A 21,810-nucleotide genomic window follows, 5' to 3' on the forward strand; every position below is an offset into this window, starting at 1 on the left:
ATCCTGCAAACTTGTGATGCCTGTTCATATGATACAGATACGAGGCGGCTGATCAGGATGCAGGTGGCGGGCATCCTCACCACGCAGCTACCCCCGCTGCCTCCTTCCGCCCACCTCTGGGCTTCAGCACCTGCCTAACCCTCTCTGCTCCACCCCCTCCCCCACTCCCACCAGTCTGTTCCTGGGCCCCTTCCTCCTTCCCACCCCTCCCCACTTGTGGACCCTGCCCCAGTGACTTCTCAGGCCTCTCTTCCTGCACCGCTCCCTCCTCACTAGGCGCTCAAAGCCTGTTCTGGGGTACACTGTTGGAGGAAATGAACACGCCGTATTCCTTCCAAGGGTCTCTTTATTCAAGACCTTTATTTCAAACTGCCCACAACTTGGCCCAACCCTCTGAGGCTTCCTCCGGAGGAGTGCTGCCAGCCGAAATGCACTCGGTGCCTGTGCTCTTCCCAGTAACTGACTACCAATCTTTGGGCACCCCGAGGCAAATCAACGGCATTTGCTTTTCTCGTTTAGTTTTTCTCTAACAGAATTTCAGAATAAAAATAGATCTTTATCAGCTATCTATATTTATACACACACACATCGAGGCAGAGATCCTTCCACCAAGCAGTGAAGGATCTGGTGTCTTCTGCAGTGTCCCTTGCGATGTGGGAAGGCCAGGAAGGGGGCAGGCCCTCTCTGGGAGGCACCCGGGGGCGCGCAGTGCTGAGCCAGTGTGGCCGAGGAGGGTGGGTCTCCAACAGCCCCTTCTCCCTGAGGAGCAGACTGGGCAATGACGAGCCAGGGCAGCCCTCACCCGGTCTCTCCGCACACCTTAAGAGGAGAGAGACGTACCAGATGGAGCTTTAAAACTAAAACCCAAAGTGCAGATAAAAAAGGAATTCCCTGATAAGGCCCCCCACCAGGGGGTGGGGGTGGAATAACTTCTTGGGGAGAATTCCAAGAGCATCATGCAGCAGGGCTAGGGGAACCATCAGGGAAGATACCCACCCACCAGCCCCAGGTCCCCTGCTGACAGGGATCTGCTCTGTCCCCTCCACTGGTCTCCAACCACAGTCCCCACTGGGCCTCAGGCAAGGCGGGGGGGGGCACCAAATGGCCTGTAGTGGAAATGGGCTGTGGGTGATGAGAAGTACTGGGGTCAGTCCCAGAGACTGCCCATCTGCATATTATTAGCCCCAGAGGGTCCTGCATTGTACCCATTGCCCAGAAACCTAAGGCCTGAAGGAGTATGTTGATGCAAGGTCCTGCTGCCATGTTTGTATCCTAGGGTCTACAGCCTCGGGCCTAAGGAGGCCGCTTGGGCTGGTGCATAGTTCCATAAGGATGAGTATGGCAGAAATGAGAGGGGAGTTGGGCTGGTGCTCACTGCCCCTGGCCAGGCACCAGAGGCCCCAAAGGCACTTGGCAGCGGAGAGGAAGAGCAGTGGGGCCCAACTGGTCTCATGGGGCAAAGAGGGGCATCCTCCAATAGCTCAAACCTGGGAGAGGGACCCAGAGATCCTATCCTTTCCCACCTGCCAGCAGAATCTTCAAGCCCTGACTGCCCGGGGCAAGCCCTGAGAGTTATCCAAAGCCCTGTCCTGACAATGGAGCTGAGACCAGGGCCCTGGAGCTTCCCGGGCACAGAGCCACAGGTAGAGGTGAAGGTCAGCTGTGAGGCTTCCCCCATCCGTGCTCTCAGGGAACAAGTCTGGTCACCAAGACTCTAAGTCACTTGGGGTTCAAGCAGACCAGCTCCCGAGGCACTGAGTTAGGAACTGGGAAAAACCCTCTTGACCTAGTCAGAGAGCAGTTTGTGGGGTTCATCTTTGGTGTTGGAGAACAGGGAGCTGAAGTTCGAGGCTAACACCAGTGCAAAGTCACTGGGAAATCCAGGATCGGGGATGTGGAGGGTGGCAGGCACAACATGGGAACTTCTAGACAGCGGGGGGGTGGTACCTAGGAGACACAGACCCTCATTGCACATTGAGATGATGCATGGACACTCTGGGGGAGATGCTCCCACGCTGGTGTGGCTTCCTAGCTACTTCCTTACTCAGAAGCGCCACCAGGGCTGTCTGAATCCCAAGGAGCAAGGGATTTGCTTTCGATGCAAATCTGGTCCACCCAGCTCCAGATGAGCAGTTCCCAGACCCAGCGGGCCCTGGAGGGAAAGCAGGGCTAGAGTGGGGGAGGCGAGGAGAACTAGGGCTGCAGCCTGCAGAAGTGTTCCCTAGAGATGTATTTCCCTGAGGCCCCACACCTCCCTGCTGCCTGCCTGCGTCTGTGCCCCGCCCCGCCCCACCCCCACCCCCCGGCCCCCTAGGGTGGCTCCCTCCCACCCCACCCCTGCAGTGCGAGGTCACAGCTCTCTGGGGATGATGGAGAAGGGCAGCACCGGGCTGCTGGCCTCCAGCTCGAGGGCAGTGAGGAAGCAGTCGACGGCAGCCTCGCTCTGGCCCTGGGCCTGCAGCACCTCGCCCAGGCCCTGCCAGGCCTCGTGGCAGGTGCTCTGCCTCTCCACGGCGTCCCGCAGCACCTTCTGGGCCAGACTCTTGTGGCCCAGGCGACTCAGCATCAGACCCTGGGGAACAAGCACAGGGTGAGGTTAGTGAGGGCGTCCTGGGGCAGGAGCATCCTGGCCATCTGGGTGAAAGGGCTCAGACTGGCGGCCTTGGGAACCGCCAAGTGACCATTCCTGTTACTCATGCAAATCCTGCCCAGCCCTGCCCTAGCCCCGCTTCTAGCCCAGCCTGCCGGGCAGCCTCCCAGGCCCAGATCACCCACCACGGGAGCTCTGTCCCCCCCGGCCCCGAGGCCCCGAGGATGGGCTTTCAAGTCAGCAGACCTGGCTTTGTGCCTCCCCATTACAGCTGGGGATCCTGGCAAGTCTCCCTGGCCTTCCGTTTCCTCAGCTCTGAGTGGGAAAGACTGCAGGACCCGCCGCTGGGGCTGTCAAGTTGGCGGGAGTCAGTACATGGAAAGCACTTGAACAGTGTCTGGCCCGTGTGAGCTCCTAGTCAGTGGGTCTGTTACCCTGAGGCCTTGCTGCTGCACCGTGGAGCTACCCGTCCCCCCCCCCGCCCTCCCCCAGGCATGTGGAGGAATGAGCGCCCTGGCTTCAGGCTCTACAACCTGAAGGCAGAACCCTAAGCTTATGGGTGGGTGGGGGCAGCTCCTTGGCCTGCATCAAGCAGTGGTCTTCCTGGGGACATCTGGGTCCTGGGACCTCCTGCCCATCCCAGGCTGGCCTGGCCCGTGAGGGTCACAGGAGGGCGGGTGCTGGGTAGAAGGACGCGCTCTGGTGAAAGGGTCAGGGGTGGCTAGGAAGCTTGGTGTTGCTGTTTGCCTCCAGCAGCCCTGCTGGCAGAGACAGGAAGTGACAGGAATCGTCTCGAAAGTTTGGGAAGTGAAACTGGGACAATGTCCCTTCTATGTCCTCTTCCACTCATACTGGGAAGGGTGCAGGGAGGTGGGAGGACAGGGTGGTGAGTAGGGGGGCGTACCAGGACCCCCCTTTGGCCTCCAGTCCCAGAAAGGCTGCTTTGCTCCATCCCACTGATCTGCTTTCCAGCCCTCAAATGATGCACGGGATGGCAGCATGGGATGGGGGGGGGCCCTCCTCTCATTCACAGATCTGAGGTAAAGCCTAACACCAGCTTCCTGGACAGGCGGGGGCTGGGGTGGGGGAGAGGAGCTGCCTTCTATGTGCCTGGAGCCCCCTCTCGGGTGCCCGCCCACTGATGGCCATGTACATTTTTAGCTGGAACATTTTCCTCCTCACCACGCTCCTCAGAGTTAGGGCCTCTGTTGCCATGGAGACCCACCGGGGAAGATGCACACGCCCGATTTCATAAAGTCCTCTGAGAGCTAGGCAAGAGTGAGAGGTGGTGCTCAGGAAGCCCGAGGCAAAGCCTCTCCCTCTCCGGAGGTGCTGACCAGTGGTCCTGTGGCTGGGGAGGGGGGCAGGAAAGGAAGGGGGGGGCTGGATTCATAGTGCCTCTTCAACCCAGGGCACCACACAGATGGGGTGGAGGACAGGGGAGCTGTGGTGGGGCCGCCCGGGACCAGAGGGCAGTGCCCGGGCTGGCCACCAGGGCCCCGGGCCAAGCTGTGCTGCCTGCATGGCCTGGGAGCTGGACCCTGAGCAGCTCCCGATGGAACAGGGCCCACAGGGAGGAGGGAAGGCAGGCGAGACGACAGGCCGCCAGACATCAAAATTAAGCACCAAAAATGGAAGGTTTGCACCCTGTGAGTGCTGCCCACGAAGGAGCAAGAGAGGACAGATGGGGAAGGCCAGCGGGGCCTCCCAGCCAGGGGGCGGGGCCGCAGTGGGGTTTCCACACTCAGTTTTCGAGATCAAGCTTCCACAGGAGATCTTGTTTGAAAAGAGGGCTCTCCCGCTAAAAAGGAGTTCGAAAACCCCTGCTCTCCAGCAGTGTGTGGGTGTTTGGGAAGGGGCCAGATATATCCGCAGGCGGAATAGGGTGCGTGCGTGTGTGCGTGTGTGCGTGTGCATGTTTGTGTGTGTGTGTCTCGAGCTCTGCTGGTTTTACTCTCAGGAAGGTTTGCAGCAGGCTCCTCCGCATGTTTCATGTAGAGAAAAAAGCCAGGGCACTCCACAGCCAGAAGACCTAGGCTGGGCTGGATTCCCAGCTTTACCACTGACAAGTGCAGCGACCATGGGCCAGTGGCCCATTTTCTCTGAGCTGTGGTTTCCTCATCTGTAAACCAGGGAACAGAATGGTACTTCCTGGTAGGCAATTGTGAAGAGTCTGCAAGGATGAATTTGAAATCATGTAGGCAGGGTGCACGGTGGGTAGACAGCAAAGGGTTAGGATGAGCAGAGGGTCCTGTCGGAGTGAGGAGTAGGGGGTGATTTCTCTACAGGGCAAGGCTCTCTGTGGGCGAAGACTGGGGACTGGGGTGGGGTTGGATCACGTCCCCCATACCCTGGGGTGCTGACCTCAGAGCCTGAAAGGAGACACCAGGCTGGGGTCAGGCTGGGGCCCCGAGGCCCAGGGCCTGTAATAGGATCTGCTGCCACCTGCCTGAGACACCAGTCTGTTCGTGTTTGGTAGCAACTCGGAGCTGTTTGCTGCCTGACAACTGGGCAGGGCCTGCCTCAGGAAGACGTGAGGTCTCACCTGCTCTGCCCCCTGCCTGGCGCTGTGTCAAGGGCCTGCCATCACCCCCCCCCCGGCACCCCCACCTCAGCCGCCCAGAGAATAGGTCTCCAGGGAGATGGTGGGAACACTGTTCTATCCAAATGTCCCCGATGACTCTTCCCCACTCTGGCCAGGGGGCACCCTGAGCCAAGAGAAACCAGACCTGCTGGTGGGTGACAGCCTCGGACCCTCACCTGGGAGATGCCATAGCCAGGTGGCCACCCGCAGCTGTTGGAAAGCAATGTGTGAGTTGCTTATGGCCGTTGAGCAATGCACTTCTGAGAGGGGGCCAAGGTTACGACCACTCAGGGAGGGCAGGGCTATGGGGGGAAGGCCCCAGAAATTCCCAACTTCATCCATTCCTCCTTCCCTCCCTTCCTGGATCTGGCCTCATCTCAACTACCCAGGACCCTGCTCCTCCAGGAAGCCTCCGAGGATAGCACCTCCTGGCCATGCCATCACCTTGAGGTTGTGCTTCATTACTGGTGGGCTCTGGCGTGCGGCCCATCCTAGGCTCAGAGGGACAGGGTCCGTGGCTCCTGTCTGCTAGGTTACTCCCCACAGGACAGCAGCACAACAGAGCTCAGGTGGGAGGGTCCTGGGTTCTGACCCAGGTGCACCAGAGGCACTTAAGGTGCGCATGCTTACCGACCTGCTTAGGGCCACAGGACAGGCAGCCTGAGGGGCCCTCTGAGGGGGACCCTCCCTGTTGGAAGACAAGGTTCTCTGTGGGGGTACAAAGGCTGCAGCCTGGGATGGGGATGAAGGAGGAGAAAGGTCCCTCCACCCCTTCCTTTTTCAGAATTGCTACTGCACACCATCTTACCTCATTAATTCAGGGCCTGACGCTGTCCCCCAGGGGGAGGGGCAGCAGAAAGGTCCGGGCTGTATATGTCTTTTTCTTCTTCTGGGGAGGGGGGAGGCCTGCCCTGGGGAAGCAGCCCCTAGCACTAGGCCAGTGGCAGGCCAGGCTGAGAGCTCCCTCCCAGTCCCTACCCTCAAGTATTTATAGAAGTTATTTTGGGAATTTTCTTTCTGAGCTCAAGGCACATTCCTGGGATTCTGTAACAGCCTTTCCAGCTGGGAAGCAGGGAATCAGCTGGAGGCTGCTGGAGCCTCCTGGTCCCAAGAGCCCTCTGCCTGGGGACCCTGGGGCTGCAGGGAGGAGCCTGGGGTGGGGCCACCTCTGAGGTTGCTCCCTTCACCCACCCGGAGGCTGACACACCCTGCGGGGGAGGCCCACATTCCAGCCCGAGCTCAGGAGCTCAGGCCCTCTCGGGATGCCAGGTTCTCCCAGGTGTTAGCCTCAACCTGTCCAACCAGACTGGGAATGAGGTGTCTCTCCAGGTTGAGAACAGAGCCCACAGATCACCACATCCCTCCTGGAGCTGGGGCAGCTCCAAGGCCCCAGACCGGTCCTACCTCTCTTTTGGGAGAAGGGGCACAAATCCTTCTAGACCCCACCCAACACCTGGTCGACAAGCTCTCCTAGGCTTTCATAGGAAGAGGCCCCTGCTGAGGGGGCTGACAGACTCACTTGGAGCCCAACAAGGTGGGGGCTTCTGGGGCAGCAGAGGTGGCCGTGCTCATGTGGCAGAACCCATTCCTCCCTTCGTGCTCCTGCCTACCCCTGCACCCCTCAGGTGAGAGGATGAACGCCAGCGGGTCTCTCGGCTGTGGTGGGAGTTGTGTGTCTTCAGAGGGCCATGGACAGACTCAAAGGTAAACACTGGCTTGAGGAGAAAGCACGTCACCTCCTGGGGGGCTCTGCCTTTTCTCCTCCCACATTCTGGGCTGGTTTCAGGTTCTGGGCCTCTGGAGGCTCTGCCCACGCTCGAGCACAGCTAGGCCGTCAGGGCTAGGTCGGGAGCCTGGACTTTGGGTGCTCCAAGTGAACACCTGTGATGGGCAGTGAGAGTGGGCGCCATCGCAGAAGCTCCCCTCTCTGGGCAGGCGGCAGAGCTGAGGGGAGGGGGCTGCTGGCCTACTGGACGAGGGGAAGGCTGGACCCTGCTGCACCCTCCAGACATGGGGAGTCTTTCAGACCATTGATTTTGGAGCTAAATTGAGCCAACAGTGATGGGGGAAACAAAGGCAGAAGAAAAATTATGAAATTTCCTTACCACCTACAGCCCATTGACAAGTCCTTGAAACAGGGACAGTCCTCTAGGGACTCAACTGCCTCGATGCTGACACTTTGCTAAGGGCAAAAGGCAATCCTAGTAAGACCCCTTCCCTCCAGGATGCTGTAAGCCTACTTTAACGTATAAAAATTCCTTTGGAAACTTCCTTTCCCTCTAAACCCCCAAGACACATGTTGGCAATCACCCCCCCAAGCATAAGGCCCACCGATATACAACTGAAGGGTCTCATGACTCAGGTTTTATCAGATGGTAATAAATGACCTTTTCCCAACAACTGCTAGCCCCTCAAGGTCCTGGAAACCTTGCTTCCAAAATTCCTTAGAGACTTAACACTATCCCAAACCCCCTCCCAACTTGAAAGTAAGTAACGCACCACTCCTCATGACCCCAGTGCAGCTCCTTCTGCCCACGGGTCCTGTCCCCTGTGCTTTAATAAAAGCACCTTTTTGCACCAAAGACATCTCAAGAGTTCTTTCTTGGCCATCGGCTTCAAACCCTAATGTTTTTCCTACATCAACAGTGCTTAACTATCGTTCCGATCAGAGCCTATGACAGGGGGCTTCCCTTCCACTTCCTCATCAGGGTTGCTGAGGACTTCAGGAGCCCACACTTAAGCCCAAGGCTTCCGGAAAGTGCTGAGCCAGAGCCAAGGGAACCCACCTTCACCTTCTCAAAGGTCTCTGAGCCTGGGCTGAGGGTGCGCAGCGTGGGCTGGGGGCCGTGCCGGCCCAAGAATGAGGTGGGTAGGCAGGGGCGCGAACCCAGGTGAGGCCCCTGCTGGGGGACGTGCCCCACACAGTGAGCCTCCAGAACTCCCTTCTCCCTCCGGCTTCACTCCACTTTCCCACCGGGGAATGCGCTCCTCAGGCAGGACTGGGGTTGGGACGAGGGAGAGAACTCACGATAAAACCACAGCACGAAGATGCCAAATGGCCAACAAGACTGTTCCTACTGAACTTTCCTGCCAAACAGAGCAATGTTCCTTGTCTACCGGAGCTGGTGGGGCAGGCGCAGATTCCGTGGACAGGGGCTGTGTGTGTGTGGGTGTTTGTGTGTGTGTAAAGGACTCAGGGTCCCCGCATGGACAGCACAACACAGCGCGAGGCTTCTGGGCCTTCCCCGTTCCTTCAGGCTGCCTGCACCCTCTAAGCCACCTGCCATAGCTCAGGAAGCCAACAAGGAGGGAGAAGCCTAGAGCAGGTGGGGTGTCCCAGACCCCGAAGCATCAGGCCCCAGGAACCACAAACCCTGCAGTTGTGTGTGCTTGCTGGCCTCATCCTGCATCAGGGAACCTTCAGGGGGCCGGGCCCTGGGTTTCACTCTTCAGCTGCTCAGGACACCTTTCCTCCTTCAAGTCAGGAAGCGGAGGCTGAAGCAGCCTGGCCCGATAGAGGCCAGAGTGGAAGGCTGAGCAGGGCCTCCCCAGAACCTGGCCCTTCCTGCTCCTCCTCCCCAGCAGCCTCGGGGCCCCAGCAGGCCCTGTCCACTGACGAGACCAGCCGCGAAATGGCTCTCGCCCTTACCTCAGACTCTGGCCCCTACTGAGCAGGCTTCTCCGGCTCTCACCTAAGTCAGCGTGGCCTTGCACTGTGGATACTCTTGTCCCAGCCACAGGGCACTTGGGGCTGGTGTCCTGCACATCTCTGCCTTGGCCAGAGTCGCCTGATGGGCTCAGTGAGGACTGAGAGGCTCCACTACAGTGACTCTCTGGGGCTTGGCTCCGGGCCTCTACTTCCCTCTGCAAACCAACAGCGTCCGAATCTGACCTGGGAGCCGTGTTTCAGCATGGAAAAGGCAAAAGTAACCGCAACTACTGGGCCATTAACTTACAGAATTAGTTAACCTAATTCTAACAGGAGACCTAGGTGTTCAGCACGGTGATTACCGTTTGCCAGACGAGGACACTGAGGTGCCAAGAGGTTGAGGAACTCGGTCATGGTGGAGCAGTGAGTACAGGCAAAGTGGGGCTCAAGTCCAGGTCAGTGAGACTCAGAGGCTGTGCTCCCACCTCCAGACACAAGCTGGCTCTGATACTGGGGCTTAAAAACCATCCCGGCCAACCAGCCCCAGGCACAACCTACAGGCAGCTCTGAGGCCCCCGGTCCCTGCCCAGCACCCCCTTCCTCAATACCCTGCTGGCAGCCCAAGGAAACCTGGACCAATGACCCCTGCCCCACGGCAGCGAGGTGGGACATCCTGGCCAAAGGTGGAGCTCAGGCTTCGGCCATCTGCCGACAAGTCTTCCACATGAATGGTGACAAAAACGCCAGATGTGCTGATTTATCTTTTCACAGTGCTTAGGTCATCTGAGCACTAAAATCCTCCCCCGGAGGTCACAAGGGCCTAAATTATTATCCCCATTAGACAGAAGCGAAAACGGAGCCAGTGAGGGGAAGTACGGGGCTTGGTAGGGCTGGTAGGGCTGGCTCAGGTGGGTCATCTCTCCAGTCCAGTACTGCCCTCCAGGATTGGGGACGGGGGTGGCGGGAGCTCTGTGCAACCAGACTTCACCTGTTTGGCCTTAGAAAGCAGAGCCCTGGTCCTGGCTGACTCAGGCCCCACCTTAGGGAGAGGCAGGGATGGTGGTGGGCCGCTTCTGGGACATGGGGGATGTCGTGGCAAGCCCCAGCCTGGGGAAAGAGGGACCAGAGGTTCTGGGGCCAAATGGGGCTGGCCACACGCTATGGCCATGCCCCTGATCCCCCAAACCCACTTGAAGAACGAGCCAGCAAGCTCCACACTAGGAGCGAGAGGGAGTGAGTGCAGGGGACTAATTCACTGCCACACTCTCATCAGGGCAGCAGATGACAGAAGCGCTGTCTTCCTATCTTTCCAGGAGCATCTGCACAAAGAAGAGGCTGGGCCATGAAGCCAGGACTGCTTCGGGAATTACATCACAGGAGCCAAAGTTCATTTAGGGCAGTTTCCCTCTGTGGCTGGGGGGCCCGGGGAGCAAAGGGTTCTGGGGAGACGGGGCAACAAAAGCCTGGAACTCTGTCCCAAGAAGAAAGCATGACCACGGGCAGGGGCCAGTGAGGAGCCGGAAGGCCTGGCCAGAGAGGTGCCAGGCAACCCCAGAGCCTGTGGCTGGGCGAGCGGGGTGGGGTGCCGCCCACAAATGCAGGGGGCAGGGAGGCAGCGTGCCTGTCCACTCGCAGCCGAGGCCCTCGGGCGGTGTCCTGCAGGGAGACAGGCTGCATCAACGCATCCGCACTCCTGGCTCTGCCAAGGGGTGGCAGGAAGAATGGTCGGTCTGTGGCCAGGGCTAGTGACCCTCCCACCATTAAAGTGAGGTGACCTCACAGTCTTCTTGGGAGGGCTCTCGGTGACTTGACCATTCCATTAGTCGCTCCGGGCTTCCTTGCCTTGCCCAGGCATCCCTGTTCCCTCGGAGATGCAGAGAGCCTCCCGGGAGGCGGCAGGGCAGAGACAGGCTCAGAGAGAGAAAGGGTGCAGACTGCCTCAGATTCCTCTCCACCAAGCCCATGGAGCCTTCTCTGAGGCACAGTGTCACCTGGGGGCCAACTCCTCTGCTGATCTTGGGAAGATCTGCCTCCTTTCTCCTGCTTCCTCAGGTCAGGCAAGGAAAGTTCAGGTTTCCCCTTCTTAACGAGATGCTTTTGCCCGTAAATTCAGGGCTGAACACCCAGGCTGAGTGAGTAGGCTCTCTGGCTACCTGGAAGGGAGGCCAAGAAAGAGCTGGTAAAGACTGTTGGGACCTGCTCCTGCTGGACCTGCTCCTGAGATTTTGCTGGGAATTTCCATCTGCAGAGAGCATGGCTTTTTCTTTCTGCCTCTGGCAGCCTCCTGAAGCGAGCTGGCCATCCATGAGCCCCGCGGAGGAGGCAGCCCACAGGGCCAGGGCCCGATGGCGCAGACTCCTCTGGGGCACTGGTGGAGCACGGCTAAGCCGCTGTCTCCGTCCCGCCTGCTGGGTGGGAAAGCCTGAACTGAGCCCAGGATGGAGCCTGAACCATGGAAACACCTCCCGTCCCCGGCAGGGCACGGGTGGCAGCAGGATGGGGAGAGTGGAGAACCCGCTTCTGGGCCAAAGTTCATTTTCTTAGAAACGCCTGAACCCTGCCTCCTAAAAGCAGTAGCCTAACACTCCCGGAGGCTTTCTCTGGCCTGTCCCCACATCTCCTGTCCCATGCGCATGGCCTCAGGGAGAGGCCGTGAGGCCAGCCTCCCCGTGTTTGATGATCCTGCCCTCAGGACTGTAAGGCTGAAGCCGGCACCCACACAGCTCACTGAGGGATCCAGAGCTCTTCCAGCCCAGGCTGTGGGTGGCTGTGCCCTCAGGGGAGGGGCGCCTCTCCTCTCCTTGCACCGATCAGAGGCTGATGTCTTCATAGAACCATGGTGGTGTGGCAAGGCCAGGATGTCCTCCTTGGGAACCTGCCTTGGCAACGACTGCACTGGGTGGGGGAGGCGGATACCAGTTCCCCTCCGTGTTCCTTTCTCTGGATAATTCTCTGAGGATGCACCAACCTCCAGAGTTCACAAAGGCTGAGACAATGGATGTGTCTCTCCCATTCTCTACTATTTTTACAATGAAACCCTTACATAAAGGCCAAGTTGACTTCCACTGCCAGGCAGTGGCTCCCCTCATGTTGCACCATGGTGAAAAAGATCCCAAGGTCACACCTGTGCTCAGTGAGAAAAAAGTGCTGTGATTGATTAGCAATGTCTGTCCCGGGTGAGGGACTGGAGAGTAGGGGCGTACATGCTGTTTTGCCTTCTCTGACATTGCACGGCAGACCTCTGGAAGCACTTTCACATGCATCACCTCCTGTGATTAGCCCTGGTCTAGGAACGACAAAGATTATTATTCATCTGCCGAAGGAGACATCAGGAACGTGGAAGTTACGTGTGTCTTCTCCTAAATCACCCTAGTGAATGACAGCCAGAGCCAGGATGAGATCCCAGGTGTCCTGAGCCTGAAGGCGGCCTAGGGATGACTACTTACATCAGGGAATGCTGGAGATCAACATGCCAAAGTGTTCCCGTGTCTTTGGGGAAAGAGTGCTTCGTGAATCTTCTCCAGACTTGAAATCTGCCGTTCTTCATGCATATGTGTAGGCTGCTGGCAGAACAGAGCCTGTGGAAAGCGAACGGGCTGCCCACGCCACAGCCAACTGCCCCTCTGCTTGCCTGTAACTTTAACAGTGGGCAGGCCTGGCTCTGACTCGCTCTCGTTTCATCACCTCAGCCGGGCACCCCGGGAAGTGAAAAGAGGCCATTTCAGAAACATCTGGAGAGAGCCACTCTGGGCTGCTATTCGGTTACCATGGAAAAACCTGCCTTTGGAACTGGCTTCAGGAAAATAGCTACCAACAATAATGAGCATAAGTGAAAAATGGTACACTGTTACTGGACTTCATCGGGTTTTAGGGACTGAGACGGCGGGCTACGATCCGCGAGCGCAGGGGAAGGCAGACATCGCTGCCTGGCCGTAGGCCTAACGACACAGCCCACATCCTCCCTCCCACCACCCTCATCAGGTTTCTGGATGTGACCTCCAGGGAGGCAGCATTTATCACAGGAGCTAATGTCTGAATTGCGGGAGGAAGGAGGATGTGCTTGCAAAAAAAACAAACATTTGCTGAGCAGACTGCAAGGCAACACACAGCCATGTGGAGGGGAACGTGGGCCAGGGTGTGACATCACCGCGTGGGCTGTCTTCAGCTGCTGCGGAATATTCACATGGGCCCAAGGTAGAGATCCTTTAAGAAATCAGGCAGCAGGAATAGTAGCTGAGCGGGGAGGCTCTAATCTGTTTTCAGGGGCTCTTGGGGTTGGGAAGGACCTTATGAAGGTGACCTGGCCCAGCTCCTCCCCCAAGCGGGGTTTCCATTCTCTTGCCGCTGTCCTCACCAGACAACTCCCGAGTTTGTTCTCGTCCTATTCTGAGGGCTGTAATGTTCCTGACACTGAGCGGAAATGGAACTCCCCGTGGCCCCTCCTTGGGAAGGAATCAGACCCCTTTTGGCAATGATAACCCTGCAGCCATTTGGAATCATTCTGCCCCCTCAGTGCTCTGCATGTGGCCGAGGTTGGTGACGTCCTCATGGGTGCTCCCCTCAGGGAGCGCTCATGGCGGGGGGCGGGGGCGTCTGAGGTGGGACCTGCACCCTGACAGGGGAAGACCGTGGCGCTAATGGGGTGCTGCTAAATTAATACTTCAAAAATCACTGTGTCGACGCGGGCCTGTACACTTTCAGAGCATTATGTTTATCCTGATAAGCTGCTCTCTGAAAGTAGCGAAGGGAGAAATAAATAGATAAAAGTAGCTAAGGAAGGAAGGGAAAAACGGTTATCTTGCCAGTCTACTCTACCAGCTGTCAGAGCAGGCATTCAATAATGGTTCCTGCACCAAAGAATCCCCATTGCACAGATAAGTCAAACCGAGGTTCAGAGAAGGGGGCCGACTTGCTCATGCTCACCAAGAAAGAGAATGGCAAGGCCGAGCCAAGAACACCAGCATCCCGCTCCCAGCCTCCAGACCTTCCCACAGAAAGTCACCGAGCTCTGGGCACCCAAGTCCTGAGTGCCACATCCCAGGACTGGGGCTGCTGGGTCCTCTTACCCACCCCCACCAGGGGCCATTTTCCATGTGTGCTCAAGTCAGGCCTGACATGACCGCCCAGCCCATGACATCTCCTGAATGCCACCAAAGAGGCACGGAGCTCCTCCAAAGTGGGAGAGGTAGCCCAGTGATCATGGAGGGCCCGGGGAATCCCAGAAAGCAGAGCATTTTGCGTAGAGTGTCCAGGGCAAGGATCCGATGAGGAACCCCTTTGGGGTTCCACTGCTTTACAGAAGCTTAGAGCAAAAGGGAAGTCACAAAGAATATCAACCCGTCCTAGATTTTTTCATCAGCTCAGGCAGGCTCTGATTGAAGGGGAATGGCCTGCCTCGACAAGCCAGTTGTCTCTCCCAGCAGAGCTGCGAGGAGGCCACCTCCCCCCCACCCCGACCAGACACCAGGGCACACGCAGTGGAGGGGGTGGGAGGGGAGGAGGGCCCCGAGGCCTTTTTCGGGGGCCAGGGGCTGACTCACCAGGCTGTGCATGATGCGCACGCCGTCGGGGTTCACCGTGAGCGCCTCCTTGTACAGCTGCTTGGCCTCCTCCGAACTGCCCTTCATCTCGGCTAGCCGGCCCCGCATGTGGAGTACCGAGTGCGAGGTGGGGAAGAGACCCGCCGCCTCCTGGATGCAGAAACCTGCTTCCTTGAGGTGTCGCTGCTCCATGAACAGCTCAGCTGCGAAACCAGAAGGACAGTGGGAGGTGATAGTGGTAGGAAAAGTCAGAGGCAGAGGCCCCCTCCCCGCATCCGACCATCAGCCCCCAGAGTTGGAGGGTCTCAGGTGATGGGAACCATCCCTGGAGTCATGGCATGGGCCCCGCTGGCTCCGGGCTGTGGGGGCAACAGCGGGTAACGGTTTCCGAGTGCCCGCTCTGTGTCAGGCACCGTGCTACCCGCTCCGCACAGACCGTGTCCGCGGACATTCCCGAGAGCCAGCACACCAAGTACTTTTATTGCCCCGCTTCAGGGAGGGTGTCAGTGGGCACAGAGACATTAGGGAAGTTGCCTAAGGCCACAGGGAGACTCAGTTGTAGGCCCGGGGTTGGCATCGGGGTGACTTCCAAGCCCGGCAGTGGGGGCACAGGTGGTATCTGTAAAGGTCAAGTGGCTTTCTGCAGTGTCTCTCCACCCGACGACCGCGAGGCTGGGAGTGGGGGATGGAGGCTGATCAGGATGAGGCAGGCGTGTGCTTCCAAACAGCCTACACTCCTGGAGATGGACAGTGCGCCAAGGCCTGCTTCTGCCAAGTGTCTTCTCTCATTTACTCCTCCCAGCAGGTGCTCTCAGGGCTCTGCACTAACAAACCAAGCTGGGGGGAGGGGGGGAACCTCACTCCAGTCCCTCCATAGAAAGAGGCAAGGCAGCGCTGGACTCCCAGTGCAGCTCCAGCCTCCCTCTGAAGCCCAGGGCTTTCTGCCACACCGAGAGAATAAGGGATGCCCATGCCTCTCACCAACAAGCTGGGAAGACCTGTCCCACAACCAGTTTGCCTTCTTCCCCCAGATCAGTGGAAAATGGGGCCATCTCTGATCCCAGGCCAGCCCACATAAGGGCACATCTCAGATCCACACTGCACAGGTACACGCCCACAGCAGGCACTTTTTAGAAACAGGCTGGCTGGGCTGGCAGCTCGGCCTCATGGCCCACTCAGCCTTCCTCTGGTGGCAGCCTTGGGGCTCGGCTGCCCCTCCCAGGGCTGGTGCCCGTGCACAGATGGGAGCACAGAAGGGCACGCAGAGCCTGGCTTGTGATTCTGCCAAGAGCTGTTCCCAGCAATGGCCAAGGGCTGAGGTCACACTAATTCAGGTTAGGTCTAGGGCGGGGTGGGTAACAGACATCCCAAAAGAAGCTCCCAGAAAGAGGCGGAGAAGCCGGACCCAGGCACCACGTCTTCCTGTTCGGACAAGCAGCAGGAAGGAAGCCTAAGGCCTTGACTACAGCACACGGCACTTGGGGCAGTCAGCATGAATGTTGCCTAAGGTTCATTGTGTAATCAAGTAGCTTGCCACATCCTACAATACTACAGAGGCCTTTTTGCGCAAGGGAACTCTTTTTCTCTAGTGGAGATGAGAATTTGGAAGAATTAAGTAAACACAGAGGAGCCAGGCCCCCATGATCAGGCCAGAGAGAAATGCAGGCTCTTGTCCCCGTAGACAGCCTGAGCGGCACAGTCCCAAGGCAGAAAGCACGGGAAGGTGAGGCCAGGAAGGGTGGGCTTCGAGCCAGGGCCTTGCAGGGAGGGCTGGCCCGCGCTCAGGGGTTTGTCTAGCTCGGCGTAGGCTCTCCTCTGCTCTGCTGTTGTGTTTCCTTCTGGAGATGCTGCTTGGGGCTCTGAGCAGGCTGCCTTCATAACAGAGGGTCCAGTGTGCAACTATTAAGTCCTGACCATGTGCCTGGCCCTCCCAGGAGAAAGAGTGGAGGTGGGGAGAGGTGGGACAGCTGAGCAACCAAACTGCAGTGAGCCAAGGCAATGGAGTGACAGGTGCCAATTCTGAAAGCTCCGGGCATTCCGAAGGGGTCAGGTCAGCTGTGCTGGTGTGGTCAGGGAAGTCTTCCTGGAGGAGGCAACATTTGAGCTGGGGCCTGAAGGTGCAGGGGCAGCTGGACTGACAGAGAGAAGGGAGTCTGTGCCAACCCAGAGGGCTGGGCTCCACCGTGGCCGAACTCCCCAGGGTCACCGGAGGCGAGGGGAGAAGCAGAAGGAAGTGTGTGGTGTGAGTGTTGGGGTAGGGAGCCCGCTTCGTCTACCACCAGGAGCTCAGCTCAGGGGCTAGGCCCTCCACTCCCCTGGCCCTTGCCCAGCAGGTCTGCCCCAGCTCTGGCCCACCTGCCGGCCTGGTCCTGCCATGGCTCATTAAGCTGTTTACAACTTGCCGGCCTGTCTTCTGAGTCTCTGTCTCTGGAGGCTGTTTCTGGTCTCTCCCTTGGGGACCCCTCACAGTGCCTTCATATCAACAGATTTCAATTACAGGGATCCCCACCTCCCTCTTTCCTCGGGGCCCTGGGCCTTGTTGGTCTGGCCACACACCAGAGAACATGCCCGGAAAAATAGGTAGGGCTGCTTTGGTCTGATGGACTTCATTACCAGTTAGGCAGGAAACCAGATGACACAGAACAGAGCCAGAGAAGTGAGGTCTCTTGAGGGCTCCTGGCTGCCTTGCACAGTCCCGGGCATGCTCAGCCTCCAGGGCGGGGCCTCTGACCTGCAGCTGGGCCCACAGGTCTGGGGGCTGCAGTTGCACCCCTTCTTCCTAGCCTCACCATCCCTGGGCAATTGTTTTACCAAACATGGTGCTCCCCAGACAGCCAGCCACGGCTACAGCAGGAGCCCTGCGTGCGGCACCGTGCCTGTCCACTACCCCAATTTCTGGATCTCCCAGTCTTCACTGCTGGGGCCCCCAGGTACCCACCCATCCCGGCCTCCTCTCCGGCCAGGGCTGGAGGCCTGCTCCCTGTTACTGGACTTTGCTTGAATTCTCACAGCCCGGGCCACCACCCCGGCAAACAGACCTTGCTGTCCCCAGTGTCGAGGGCCCCGCTCCCATCCCCTCAGCGCCTTCTCTCTCCCTCCATCCCGATTTTCCCACTTCTCTCAACTTCCCGTCTGCCTACCCGTGACCTCCCCTCCTGCCTCTGTGTCTCAGCTTTTCTCCCTCTTCCGTCCATCCCTCTCCACCCGCCCCCCTCTGCGCTTCTCTCGGCAAGCTCCAAATGGAAAACATCTGTTCCCTGGAGCTTTGCAACAGTCCCTTTTATTATTTTTTTTCTGAGGCATCCTGATCTAACCCTGCACCTAGAGCCGGTTCCAGTCTTTCTGCCAGAGCCAAGCCCCACCCCACCCCCAGGTTGGGGGATGAACTCACTCTTCATGGGCTATTTGCACGCCCTCTGGGCAGGGAGGGCCTGGCCCCGGGGGCGGGGGGGGGGGCTCCTCCTGAGCTGAGGGGCAGGATGAGGGAGGGCCCAGGGGCAGGTCTACCGTCTTTCAGGGGCCTCCCCACGTGAGAGGTGCTTCCTAGAGACCCTCCATGAGACCTCAGAAGGGAGGGGCACCCAGGCTAAAGGCAGAGCCACCTCAGGGAGAAGCTCAGGAAAGAAGTTAAGGTTAGGCCCTTAGCTAGCCTTGAACCCCAGAGGGTATCACCAAAACTGCCCCCTAAAGGACACAAGCGTCCTCCCCATGGAGCAGACCTTCAGGACATACGGACACCCAGAATAAAGGAGAAGGAAGAGAGGCAGACAAGGAAGGAGTGCGAGAGGCGGCCAGGGAACCGAGAGAGTAACAGAGGATCAGAAGGTCTAAAGGCATTCTGCAGGGGGTCTGAGACCCCCCCCCACCCTAGGGACCCAGAGAGGGGCCCGATTTTCCCCAGGCCACAAGGGAGTCCAGGCTGCAGGGCCCGGGCTCGCGACTTCCTGTCCCCGAGTGCTCTCCTCAGTGACTTGGCAGCTGGGCGGAGGGGGTGCCGGCAGAGGAGGGAAGAAGAAAAAGCCAGAGCAAGAGAAGAGGGGACGTGGGAAGAAGGCACAGAAGGCAGGAGGGAGAAGGGTGGGGAGTTGGGACAGAGGGCAGCGTGAGGAACGATAAAGAGATGAGAGACGAGCGAACGAAGCACAAAAGGAGCGCGCAGGACCGCGGGGAAGGCAAAGCTTCTCCCTTGACTGTAGTCTTTTATTTTTTTTTCTTTTGGAGGGAGAGAGAGAGAGAGAGAGAGAGAGAGAGAGAGAGAGAGAGAGAGGGAGAGGGAGAGGGGGGGGGGGGAGGGCAGAGGGAGAGGGAGAGAGAGAATCTCAAGCAGGCTCCATGCGCAGGCTGAGCTGACACGGGGCTCAGTCTCACAACCCTGAGGATCAGGACCTGAGCCGAAATCAAGAGTCGGACACTTTAATGTCTGACTGAGCCACACAGGCGCCCCTCCCTTGACTGTAATTTTATAATGAAGATGATCTTTAGACACAGCCCTGGCCACCCCATCTCAGTTCCCCCGTCTGCCCAGCTCACAGCTGGGGCAGCTTTTACCTACCTGTGCCCAGGGCCTCCTGAGGATTGTCCCCACAGGTGGTCCCCATTCTGAGATGCCTTGGGCAAAGGTGCCTATCTTACAGGCTCTCTGGGCACAGATTCAGCCTGGGCCAGGGGCTGTCCTGGCTCTTGCTTGATGCATCTGTTTAGCAGCCGGAGCTCTGTGCCCCGTGCCTAGATACTGGGAATCTGCCATTTGGGAGCTGAGACTCAGGCCAGCTTCCCCTGACTGAGTGAAAGCCCATGGCCGCCTAGGAGTCCCCTGGTCCTCCAGGGAGGGGAACCCTTCCCTACATCCATCTCCCTCCCCCCAGCACACTGTTAGCTCCCAGAGACACGAGCTGCAGTGAGAGAGGGAGGTGGGCCATCTTGCTCTTCCGAAAGGCACCTCTCAACACGCAGGATGTGGGGGCATCTGGGAGGCCTCGTGCCTCTCCCGCTGTCACACAGACCCGCTGTCAAAGAGGCAACATTCCCCGAACGCATCTCTCAAGGGGAAGCCCCCCTGTGATGCCTGTCACATCTGACCGGAATGCGCAGAGGCCTGGAGAGGACAGGGAGGAGAAGAGGAAGGGTACCATTTCCCAAACCAAGGGGGGGTCACTGATGGAGCCCCAACAGCCCGGGGTGTAATTTATCCTGAACACAAGCTGGGAGACCAGCCCCTTCCAAAATGAAAAAGGAGGATGTTCTTCCTTCCTGCACATTTGCTGCAGCTGCTGGAATCATCAGGCGGGGTGGATGGGGGTGGGGATGCTGGTGACGATACTCGCAGCCTGGGTCAGACTGGGGGTGAGGTTAGGGAGAAATTTTTGCCTCGGTGATTTGGTCCTGGCAGCCCTTCATTCAGTAAGTGCACGGCACATGCTTGCTGCTGATGCTGACGGCTTATGGTGTGCAGACTGCTCCGGAGCCCTCCCATGCTCGGAAGGGACAACCTGGGACACTTTCTTACTTCCCTTTCTGGCTGTGGTGGCTGGCCCTCAGTCTCTTCTCCCTTTCTCCGATAATGACAGAGCCCCTGATTTTTCATGAGGCATACGGACAACCAGGACAGTGACATTTCCCAGAGTCCTTTGCCGCCAGGTGTGGTCATGTGACTAAGTTCTGGCCAATGGATCATGACGGGGACTGATGTATGCAAATTTCAACATATGTCCTTACAGAGAGGGGGTGTCCCCTTCTCCCACTCTCCCTGGTTATGCCTTGGAAGGTGAACGTGATGAGGAGCCATGATGGGTCACAGGGGTGAGAGCGACACTCCATGGAGAACAGAAGCAACAAAATGGAAAGAACCTGGGTTCCTGGACCAGGGGAGCAGAGCTGTCATCCCAGTCAAGGGCGCCATCTCTGAACTGTTTCAAAAGGACAACAAAGTGTCTACCTTGCAGAAGTCACTGCCATTTTGGATCAGTCACACACACCCAAACCTGTCTCCTAATGCCACACCGCCCAACCCTCACCTGGCACCACATTCAAAGCATTCAGATTTTGTTCTCAGAGTTCTCTGGGGGCTGAATATCTAGGATAATGTCCGGAGAACAAAGGCTAATGTGCAAATTACTGAAGGGCATGTTTATACTGATAATTCCCAAGCCTGATTACAAGCTTCATGAAGGTCATGAGTTAACCATCCCTGGAGTTACCAGAACATACTAGCACCCTGAGCATAAAGCTGCATACCTGAGCAATGGAAAGCAGGCTTGTGAAATGCAAACACATGTTCATTTGCTGATGGTAGTAGACAACATGCATCAGTAAAATTAAGGCCTTGCTAGCTCCAGAGTAGGCAACGCACAACTCCAGGATCTGATCACCGCGTTACTGATACACATGGTGAAGGCCCAGTGTGGGTACAGCCTTCTATCCCAGGCACATGGAGGGGGCTGGGGCTCCAGTGTGCACCTTGGGAGCCGTGCTGGTTCCATGTGTTAGAAGAAGGGGGCTCTTTGCCTAAGGGGAGGCCTTGTTTTGTATCCCTCTGGCGTTTCAATATTCCTCTCGCTACTTAGGATGCAACAAGCTGGCTGGGGAGCAGGGCCCTCACACATCCCTAGCCTCCTGAGGGACCCTGATATGCTAACTGGGACAATGTTTGCATTATTAAAATGCTTCCCTGTTTAGCCTGTGCATCCTGATCCAATTTCTGCCCCCAGATTCAGAACCTCTGGTGGTGGTCGGGGCGGGGGGGGGGGGGGGGGTACTGCATGCTAATGGGGCCATATGTGAAATCCAGGCAGCAGGAAGCCCCAGATCCTCAGTGAACCACTTTCAGCCTCTGACTTGCAGTGTCCGCTCAGCTCAGGAACTTTCTACCTGCAGTCTCTTCTGCGTCTCCCCTGGGGGGCTGTAGGCGCCAGCCCCTGGGGAGAGATGGGCACCCATCAGGGTAACAAGAAAACAGGGGAGGGGTTTCACTGAGCACCTACTATGTGCCCCACACGGCACTGACCGCTTTACTCACGATCAGGATGGACCGTAGGGGGCTGGCATTAGAACCCAGCCCTGTGTGATCCTGAAGCTGCCTGCATCCCCAGCAGTAACTGACCCTCACATTCCACGGTGCTAAAGGTGCCAGTTACCTCTCAAGAGGGACTGTCGCCTGAACAGCCCCCTCAGTGTTACCAGCCCTCCGCCATCGCTGAACTACACCACCAGACCTCCCCTCTTCTCTAGCCATTCTGTGAGCTCTCTGGGGCTTGGGCTAGTTTTACTAACTAGTTTTATTCGGGAGAGGCTGGGCAAGAAGGACGGACAGGGCCTGTCTTTGAGACTAAGGAGGCTATCCATCTGTGTGGTCTTTCCTCAAATCTGCTTACATTTGTATTTGCTGCCAGAGAGCCTCCCTACAGGTAGGTAGGCAGGCAGGCCCTGTCGCCCTGTCGCCCTGTCCCCA

At 58.0% G+C, this 21,810-nt stretch overlaps 1 protein-coding gene across 3 annotated transcripts in view; it reads right to left on the reverse strand.

Annotated features, from left to right (window-relative positions):
- Positions 1-328: 328 nt before the first annotated feature.
- Positions 329-21,810, reverse strand: part of TTC7A (tetratricopeptide repeat domain 7A) — a 116,270-nt gene continuing 94,788 nt past the window's right edge. For all 3 annotated transcript variants that reach the window (XM_025868873.2, XM_025868875.2, XM_025868876.2), the window contains 2 exons: positions 14,364-14,566; positions 329-2,572 (listed from right to left, as the gene is read on the reverse strand). In XM_025868873.2, the coding sequence (XP_025724658.1) occupies positions 2,351-2,572; positions 14,364-14,566 (425 nt within the window). In that variant the 3' untranslated portion in view covers positions 329-2,350. The remainder of the gene's footprint in view (positions 2,573-14,363; positions 14,567-21,810) is intronic.

Source organism: Callorhinus ursinus, unplaced genomic scaffold (assembly GCF_003265705.2).
Source record: "Callorhinus ursinus isolate GAN/ISIS: 27379988/994484 unplaced genomic scaffold, GSC_fseal_2.0 scaffold10, whole genome shotgun sequence".
Taxonomy (NCBI): Eukaryota; Metazoa; Chordata; class Mammalia; order Carnivora; family Otariidae; genus Callorhinus; species Callorhinus ursinus.